This window comes from Pollachius pollachius, assembly GCF_949987615.1.
Source record: "Pollachius pollachius genome assembly, chromosome: 19".
Taxonomy (NCBI): Eukaryota; Metazoa; Chordata; class Actinopteri; order Gadiformes; family Gadidae; genus Pollachius; species Pollachius pollachius.
Window position 1 is genome coordinate 7,839,660 of NC_136952.1, and position 9,338 is coordinate 7,848,997.

The window sequence follows — 9,338 nt, forward strand, 5'->3', positions numbered from 1 at the left end:
AAAAAAAAAAAAATCAAAAACAATTATACGATCGAAGCCGAGGTTTGACGCTTAGGGGGATGTTTTTTTTACTATGGATCGCAGGCTAAAATCTTTTTTAAATTATTATAAACAATTTAAAAAAATAAAAACAAAAAAATATTTTATTGCATATGTATGTACGCAAGCACAGTAAAAAACAATGCGACAATATAATGTAGGCGTTTATACGATTCAGACACTACCACACAAAGCCCTGATCGCACAATGATGATGGTTACGATGACGATAGAGAAGCATATGCAATCTACAGTGACTGGCGTTTATGAAGTGCCCCGCCTTCCTCCGACCAGCAAGAATCTGTTGTTTTTCTTCAGTCGGTGGCGCAGACGACGAACCAAGTTAGGGCATTAGTTAATGTTTGTTGACCGCCTAAACGAGGAAGCGTCAAGTCGTGGGCGTTAACGGCGGAGCTGTGGTTGTCCGTGTGGGTTACGCGGGGCTTTTACCTTGGAGACCCCGGAAGCCGCCAGGTGAAGAACAGCAGAGAGACGCACCAGGTGAGTCCTACAGATGTTTACGTGGCTGGGAGTTTATTGACTTAAGTTCCAGATGAGAACGAGCTGTGCATGGACGAGGCACAACGAGTGCGTGGAAGGTACGGGTTTGTATTCGGAACAGAGGCTGCGTATCAAATTACAGATTAATAAAAGTAACCGCTCTGAATAGACCTGACAGTATGTCGAGTTGCATACCTTCAGCTCAGGAAAAACCCGGTAGGAAAGTCAAGTTGCATACTGTTCTTATGCGGGCCGAGTCCAGGACGTTTCATTTATTTGAAAGTAGTTTTGTTTTCCTTTTACGGTATTCTTTCCTTTCAGTTAAAAAATGTTTAAAAATATTATTGCCGATTCAAACGTGTTTTATTTTGACTGTTTAATAAGTTAAGACTGGCCTGCGATTTAAAAAACGGTCTTTCTCTCCAGCTCAACACCGCCACCATCAGTTGATATAAAAGACACTCATGCAATTCATTTTGGGGGGAACTAGTAAAACGTATCTCTTAAATGGAGATGGTCATGGTGGTGTAGAGATCGGACGCGTCATAACCTCACAACTTAAAAATAACCCCTTTTGTAAAAGATTGCATCTATACCCTGGTAGAATAGAAGACTGATGTATTCTGGAGAACAATAATACTTTCAAATAAATGATTTGTCACCGGACTTTGCCCGCAAAAGTACCACGTACTTGACATTTTCCTACCAGGACACTACCATTGTTTTACATTATAGAATAGTGATGTGTTTTTGTTGGCTCACAGTATAGACACAATCCTAACTGTCACTAGTTTCGGCGTCTCGTGTGAGTCCAGCAATGTGCGACCTTTGACATGAAGATTCATGAGAAGATCCTGCTGCACTACCAGTCCTGCGACTCCCCGGTCGACAAGGAGGGCTACCTCTACAAGAAGGTCAATCATACCTCACACCTTATTGATCATTACCTCCTCATTTCGATTCTCAACCTGTGCTCCTATGCTCTTCCCTGTCCTGTCCATTAAGGCACAATAAAGCTAAAAAAAAAAACAGTATCATAAAAAAGTTTTTGGGTTGTCAAGAATTAGAAAGCCTGGCTTTTGTATTGAAAGTGTTGTTTTGTCATCGCCAGGGGGTGCGCAACTCGTCCTATCAGAAGCGCTGGTTCGTCCTGAAGGGGAACCTGCTGTTCTACAAGGAGCGCCGGTCGGAGCGCGAGCTGCTGGGCGTGCTGGTGCTGGAGGGCTGCAGCGTGCAGCTCTGCGAGTCGGACGAGCGCTTCGCCTTCTCCGTGGTGTGGAGCGAGTCTCGCGTGGCCGGCGGCCGCACGTACAAGCTCGCTGCCGAGGACCAGCCCACCCAGGAGAGCTGGCTCAAAGCCCTGCTCTCGGCCAACCACGCCTACCTACAGCTCCTGCTGGTGGACCTGGAGGCTCGCTATCGCGGTGAGAGATTAAAGGGTTGCGTCTTCGAATCCCCGATGGCCTCGCTTTACCCCTGGGCTTCGTACAGCAAGATGCTCTGGCGTTAACCCCTACTTGCTCCTTAATGGCATGTCTCTGCATTCACTGAGACATGATAGAAGAAAAAGTAGACAAACTACAATCTTGTTGAGTTGTAGTTAGTATATTGAGTAAGCCACTATTCAGGACACATTGGAAATCTTATAAATTACTCTGGAATGTTATTAAAAGTGTATTACATGGGGGGCGCCCTGTTGGCGCCCAGCTGGCTCACCAGGAGAGGGATTACCCTTAAGGCACAGTCCTCATCGCAGCAAACGGGGTTCCACTCCTGCCAATTTTCTGCATGTCCTCCCCTCTATCTCCCATACCTTCCTGTCTTTCTCACTCTTATCATTAATCTTAATTAAAAAAAAAAAATGTGTATCACCTCAAATGCAGCCAGGCCACTAAGCGAACTCTCCTTCTGGTCACACAATGATGAATTTGGAATTAAAAACTCCTGAATATGCGTAAAACAGGCAAAAAAAGTAGGGGACATTTTTAATCCAATCTCACCTAGAACACATCAAGCTAAATTTTCTCTCTCTCTCTCTCTCTCAGAGCTAGGCGGGACGTCCCATCCCGTCCCTTCCTCTTGCATGGCCAAACAACTCCTCCCGGCCCCTCCCATCCCACACAATGCAGCCATCAGGAAGTCTCCGAAACTGTGGCCAAAAAGAAATGCAAATGTGGCGCCCATATCTGGGCCTGCCCCGCCTCAGAGGGAGTGGCTAGAGTTTGGGTTGGGACACCAGGAGGAATTTATTGAATTACACACCGAGTTTGGAAAGGAGGTCAAGGAGCTGATCGCTAAGCGGCTGAGACGTGGACTGGAAGGGGAGGAGGAGGAGGCCGAAGCAGATCTGATTGATTTTGGATGATATGCAAAGTCATCCATGGAAATATTGAGGTGTCAACTTGTAAATATTTGCGATAAACTCAGTTCGGAGGACGTTTTGATTCCGTCCTTGTCGTTCAAAGCTTTTAAATCATCACTGTTTGGAGTCTCAGGTCTATGTGGGTTCTGTTAATAAATTAACTTTTTATTCCACCTTTGCTCTTTTCTTCAATCAGCTGCTCTCTAATCAACTTTGTATCAGCATGTCTGGGGAGCCCCACCCTACACACACATATATGCACACAAATACACACACCAATCCCCAGCCTTACTGAGCAGTGTTTAAAATGGACAAAAGATTAAGATCATTGATATTAGTTATTGATAGATTATATTAGATCAATTAGATGTTAGCAGTAATAAAATGATTATTTTATTAATTAAAATATAAAATATGAAGTAATTAAAATTAATGATTTCAGTAATTTTGGGGATTGATAAGTTATAAAAGGCTGTTACTATCATTATTGATAACACAGTGACAGATTAATAAAATATTATGATGAGATCAGTGATTATTGTTATTGGTAACACTTATAAGGACCGGATCATAGTTATTGTTTAAAATAGGGTTAGAGCCTGATCATAGTTATTGATCTGTGTTTTCCGGGTTGTCAAATGCCTGTCGGAAGATGGCGTCTAGGAGGTAAAAAAAAAGCTCTGTGTGTGTGTGTGTGTGTGTGTGTGTGTGTGTGTGTGCATGGTCTATTTCAGTCTGTCCAGCTGCCTCTTTTTATGTTTTTCCAGTTCTCTCCTTTTCTCCTTCCCCCTCCATTCTCTGTCCGTCTCCCCCTACTTTGTTCTCTTTTTCTTACACACTTTATCCCTGGCGAGGTGAGGTAGTTAGGTAGGTAGTAGTAACATGGCTAAGATCACTTGGCGCTCTGAGATAAACTCTGCTTCATTATAACTGGGATGTGTTTAGCCACGGCGGTGTCAGTTGCCCCATGAGCACAGGAATATGATTGACGGTTCCTATAAGCTGTATATGGAGACGGAGGGTTGAGAGCGCGCCATATTCTACGCTATACTAGCCACCCCCTGGAAAGACGCAAATAGAGCCCCCACATACAGGCAGCAATAAGCGTGGGATCAGTCTGATCTGCCTTCTTGGCCAGGTCATTCTTGGAAACAAGATTTGAATCTCAATTCATTTTTACCTGGTTAAATAAATAAATATTAAATCTGATTGATTGATTGATGTTCAACTGATCTGATCAATAGTTAGATATGAAGGGAAATGTGACGTTTTAACTGTTGGTTTGGATTTAGAACATACTTTGTTGAGGGGATTTATGTGTCATGTAACTCCCAGAAAAACACACAAAAGGCCCTCTTCACTGTGTCCAAGTGTGCTGCAGGAACTCCAATTATAACTCTGTTTTGGTTCTAAGGCGCTTTGGAATGAAACATCTACTAAATGACTAAATGTATGAAGGAAAACACCTATGTCCGGATTTAAAATAAGCCAGTTAATCCACGGTAATGCATGGTTTTTACAACTACTACTGGTGCCATATACACATGTACTAATAAAGCACTCGTTAATACCCTACATGTCATCAATATCTTAATATCCGTGTGGTCTTCCAACATGATATTAATATCTTAATGTTTGTATACTAAATGCGGGTGTTAATATCGTACATGTAATTCATATCTTAATGTTTATGTTGACACTTTTAGTCACGACTCTTGATCTGCGCTGGTCGTGTGTCAGTGCTGGAATAAAACCAGCAAACCATTAGCCAACTATTTTCAGTTTTTTGTTTCTCTTCCCTGCTGGCGATTAGCACTACTACGGCTGTGATCTGACACGCTCATTTAGAGTGGCGATGATGTTGGACTATGTCTGATGGAAACACAAGTAGCTCCTTAATGAACGGACAGGGCGGCTGCTCCTCAGAACCTCCTCTCCGCCCCGGATCCAGGGACAGAAATAGACAAAACAAAGACCCCTAAACAAGACCCCCAACCCCGACACAAAGGGCTCGTACAACAGGCCGGGCCGGGGGTGGTAGCAGGCGATGGCAGGACATGCTGACGCGTCGGCCTGTCCATATTAGTCCTGGGGGACGGCGGACGCTCCTGGCGTTGAATTCGCCTCATTCCAAGGCTCCTGGGGCCTATTTTGGAGGCCTGGTAAGACGATACCCCATGCAACCTCCTCGCTCCTCCCTCTGTCTCCTACTTGGCCGGGATGCTTGCTTTCTGTGTGGAGAGTGGAGACTAAAGTTAGCAGCCCTGGCTAGTATATAAGATGCATAGGCCGCCCTCCTCCATCGTCAGTTCCATCAGCTTGGCTTAGGCTTCTCTTCTTCTTCCTCCAACACCCAACATACAAGAGAGATGGTGAGTGGTCCTCTACCCTCCGCATGGAGCATGTCTTCAGGGTCTGGGCGGTGGGCTGGCAGGGTGGACAGCGTCTAGGAAACATGAAGAGATGGGATGATAAGATAAGAGATTGATCCCAGATGGGAAGACCAGTATGCAAGACTCTGAATCTTTTTCAACTAGCTGAAAACCAGGCTTTTTTATATTTGAAAATATTTGTATTCAATGTTTTTTGGAGCCAACTAGACTTATAGTTAGTCTATGTGGATATAAGCTGTGTTAAATTGTAAAGTTTATTTTTAAGTTTAAGTTAATCTTGCTAAAACGGTCACCCACATCTGATTTTTTTAACTTTTTGATGTTCTCATCAACCTTGAGAACAAAGTATCTCAGTTCATCTGAAAAAGCTTTAGTGTGCATCTCAGAACTTGAGGCCATGGTTATCAATAGTGATGTTCTGGCTGGGTTATGGGTCTGTTCTAGACGGGGTCTGGGTGGGTTACTTGTAGAATCCACAATATGTTTCAAGTTCTTCCGTGTTCCTCTGTCTTTCAGGCACCCAAGAAGGCTAAGAGGAGGCAGCAGCAGGGGGAGGGTGGCGGTTCCTCCAATGTGTTCTCCATGTTTGAGCAGAGCCAGATCCAGGAGTACAAGGAGGTGAGTTCCCACTGCTCTCTAGCCCCCGGGGGCCACGGGTCCCAGGGGCCTCGGGTCAAAAGGTTTAGGGTTGGAAGTCACAGAGTCGTGTCTGAAAAGTTGTCCGTATTTGAAGTTAGCGGAGCACACAACATCAAAGTCAAAGTATTTAAAAATGTATCTCAGTATTTGAATGTTTGATAAGAGTTTAATCAGAAATACTTCGAAACATTCAACACAAACAACAACTAAACACGTAGAATAGCTGGATGGATTAAGTGTAACCACGCAGAGAAGGCTCCTCAGCCCTCCACTCCCTGCGTCTGACCTTTCCAATAAGGATACCTGAGATCTCTCACCTATAGAGAACATCTTCTAGTCAGCAGAAGGGCCAGAACCATAAATCGCCATTCCGTCGTTGACAGCGCACAGAAACACACACAGAAACACACACACACAAACAGACACACACAAAAACACAAAAACTAACAGCCCACACACAGACTAGAGAAGGAAAGGGGCTGTCTACGTTAAGATGCTGTACTAGGATGTGTAACATCAGGCGTGTGGAGTGCTTCTGTATCTCCTCTGACGGTTGTGAAATCTCCTCATGAGGCCAGCTGACATGATGTGACACAGGGTGAAACATGGCATCCATTTTAAGACTTGAAAGGACCTTGAGGGTTGTCACGGGTGCCGGGGACAGGTGTGGGGGGCGGGTGGAAGGGTGTGTAGGCAGGAGGCGAGGTTGCTGTAATCCCAAACCAACGCCTTAAATGTCGCAAGAGGCTTGTCTCACATGCCGAGACCATTTTAACACCTCAGGGAGACAACTGCTCCCCCAGCTGCCAAGAGTCAGCAGGCGACCAGTGCGGGCTCTGGTTTCACTGGCTGAATGTTCACACACAGCCTTAACCTTCACGCTCTTATTCTGGCACAGCAACGCTAATGTTGTGATTAGATTTTCAACTAGAGTACGAGATTAGATCATTAACTTCTGTTCTGGGACTGTTGATTGATTTTACACCTCAAAGCTCACAGAAGGAGTCTGAGGTCTGAGTTAAGGCTTAATAATGTTAATCCTGATTTAGCTCATATTTGCTCATTAAGCTCATTGAATTTTATTAACAGGGATTATCATACGGGCCTCTCCTGGCCCGTATGATAATCGTATAATAAAGATGCTATAACTCAGACATTGGCCACATGACTTCCTATGACCAGTCACTACGCTATTTTTCAGGCATTCACAATCATCGACCAGAACAGAGATGGTATCATCTCCAAGGATGATCTGCGCGACGTCTTGGCCACCATGGGCCAGCTGAACGTGAAGAATGAGGAGCTTGAGGCCATGGTGAAGGAGGCCAGCGGCCCCATCAACTTCACCGTCTTCCTCACCATGTTCGGAGAGAAGCTGAAGGGTGAATACACACACAGACACACACTCACACATTTATAAGATTGATTTATGCTCACACAAATACACACATATATACATACACACACACAAACACACACACACATATATATATATATATATATATATATATATATATATATATATATATATATATATATATATATATACATATATATATATACATATATATATATACATATATATATTTATGCTTACACATACACACAAACACGCATTAACAGACACAATTATACATTAGTAATACAATATCCAGTTGGTTATATGATGGTTATAATCATGTAGAGTTATGGTCAAATCAAAGCAATGTTGTTATGATGTGGTCGCCTGGTGCTTATATGTTGGTTATTGTGATGAATAACAGTGATGTCATATCTGATCACTGTTATTGTTACTGTTATCTCCAGGTGCGGATCCCGAGGACGTCATCGTGAGCGCCTTCAAGGTCCTCGACCCAGAGGTCACCGGAAGCATCAAGAAGGAGATGTAAGTTCTGCTCCTCCGCACTAGCTCACTATCGCAACCACCGGGAAAAAAATATCATGTCCCTACGAGCTACATAATGCTGACCAGACGCTCTTTCTCTCTCTCTCTCTCTCTCTCTCTGTCTCTCTCGCTCTCTCTCTCTCAGGATCGAGGAGCTGCTGACCACCCAGTGTGACAGGTTTACCGCTGAGGAGGTGAGCACGTGCACACACACACACACGCACACACAACCCAATGCCTTGTCTACAAACGTGTTCCAAGTGAGTGTGATCTTGGATCTGACCGTGTTTCTCTCTCTTCAGATGACCAACCTTTGGGCCGCCTTCCCCCCAGATGTGGCCGGCAACGTCGACTACAAGAACATCTGCTACGTCATCACCCACGGAGAGGACAAGGAAGAGGAGGAATAGAGACCCTATCTTCTCTCTCTGACGTCCCCCCACCTTCTCCCCATGCTCCCTCAACATCCTCTCTCTCTCTCTCTCTCGCTCTCTCTGCGGACCCTCGCTCGCCCAAGACCACCCACAAACCGCTCTCAACCCCTCCCCCCCCCCCCCTCCCCCGGCACACTCTCTTCCCGCCCGCTCGCTTTTAAAGACTTGTCTCGTGCGGAGAGCTGCTGCCAGGGGGGTGTGGGCTGGAGTGGTGGTGTGCGGGCTCCACAGGGAAACACAGGATTATTTTCAATTCAATAATCATGTGATAAAGAAACAAACTCCTCTCTCTCGCTCTCTATCTCTCTTCTACCGCCGGGGGGAAAGTCAGCGGCTAGCGCACGCTTCCTACCCTATCTCACACGCCCCCAGTGGGCGCACGTGAGCGGTCTCTTGGGTGCCCTGGCGCAGACACACGCCCGCTTGAAACAAGTCGGTGACATGAGCACCTAGCTCGCCCAAGCGACGCGCGGCGGTTCCTCCCTGTGTCCGACCGGAGAACGGGTTGGCAGAAAGGAGTACCATACTAAAATAGATGGCCCGCTCCTCTCTCCCAAACTCCACTCTCTTCCACGCCAGGATAAGAAGCAGGGGGGATGAAGGACAACACATGCTCATTATTGTTATGATCATTGTTGGAGTGAAGAGGAAGAGATGGAGAGTGACAGAGAAGAAGAGACAGAAGAAAACAGCACCCCTCCTCCCTCTTCCCTCCTGTCGTACTGTGTCTGTTTCTTAATGTAACCAAGAAGGAACTAATAAAAATCACTATCTTTCCTAATCCGCTTTGTCTGTCAGTCTATATCAACAAACTAAAATGTTTAGCTTCATATGTTTCAATGACCACTTATTTACATCATTTGAAATTTAACAATTCATTTTGATCAGTATTGATTCTTTAGGCCTTTAATTTCCCTTGAAATACCTTAATGGTATAGAATTATGTATTGTATTGTAGTATAAAACTATATCACTTATAATACTATAATATATTAAATATACAATATAATATATATTATTGGTCCGTCTATATTTAACAGAGAGTAAAACAGAGATTGATGGTGACATTTTTAAACAGAGACCCAA

General features: G+C 44.6%; 2 protein-coding genes across 5 annotated transcripts; both read left to right on the forward strand.

Moving 5' to 3' along the window:
* The first annotated feature begins 335 nt into the window (after positions 1-335).
* On the forward strand, positions 336-3,074 carry LOC307089914 (sesquipedalian-1-like). 4 transcript variants are annotated; one of them, XM_079756395.1, is made up of 4 exons: positions 336-539; positions 1,331-1,453; positions 1,651-1,963; positions 2,585-3,074. In XM_079756395.1, the coding sequence occupies exons 2-4, from the start codon at positions 1,373-1,375 to the stop codon at positions 2,902-2,904; spliced, it is 714 nt and encodes a 237-aa protein (XP_079612521.1). In that variant the 5' UTR covers positions 336-539; positions 1,331-1,372; the 3' UTR covers positions 2,905-3,074. The 4 variants fall into 4 exon arrangements, with proteins under 4 accessions (XP_079612521.1, XP_079612523.1, XP_079612522.1 ...); XM_079756397.1 differs by having other exon boundaries at positions 1,355-1,453; XM_079756396.1 differs by having other exon boundaries at positions 522-637.
* A 2,145-nt stretch (positions 3,075-5,219) lies between these two features.
* Positions 5,220-9,000, forward strand: mylpfb (myosin light chain, phosphorylatable, fast skeletal muscle b). Its single transcript, XM_079756536.1, has 6 exons — positions 5,220-5,273; positions 5,811-5,912; positions 7,135-7,315; positions 7,740-7,818; positions 7,964-8,012; positions 8,121-9,000. The coding sequence occupies exons 1-6, from the start codon at positions 5,271-5,273 to the stop codon at positions 8,226-8,228; spliced, it is 522 nt and encodes a 173-aa protein (XP_079612662.1). The 5' UTR covers positions 5,220-5,270; the 3' UTR covers positions 8,229-9,000.
* Positions 9,001-9,338: the final 338 nt, after the last annotated feature.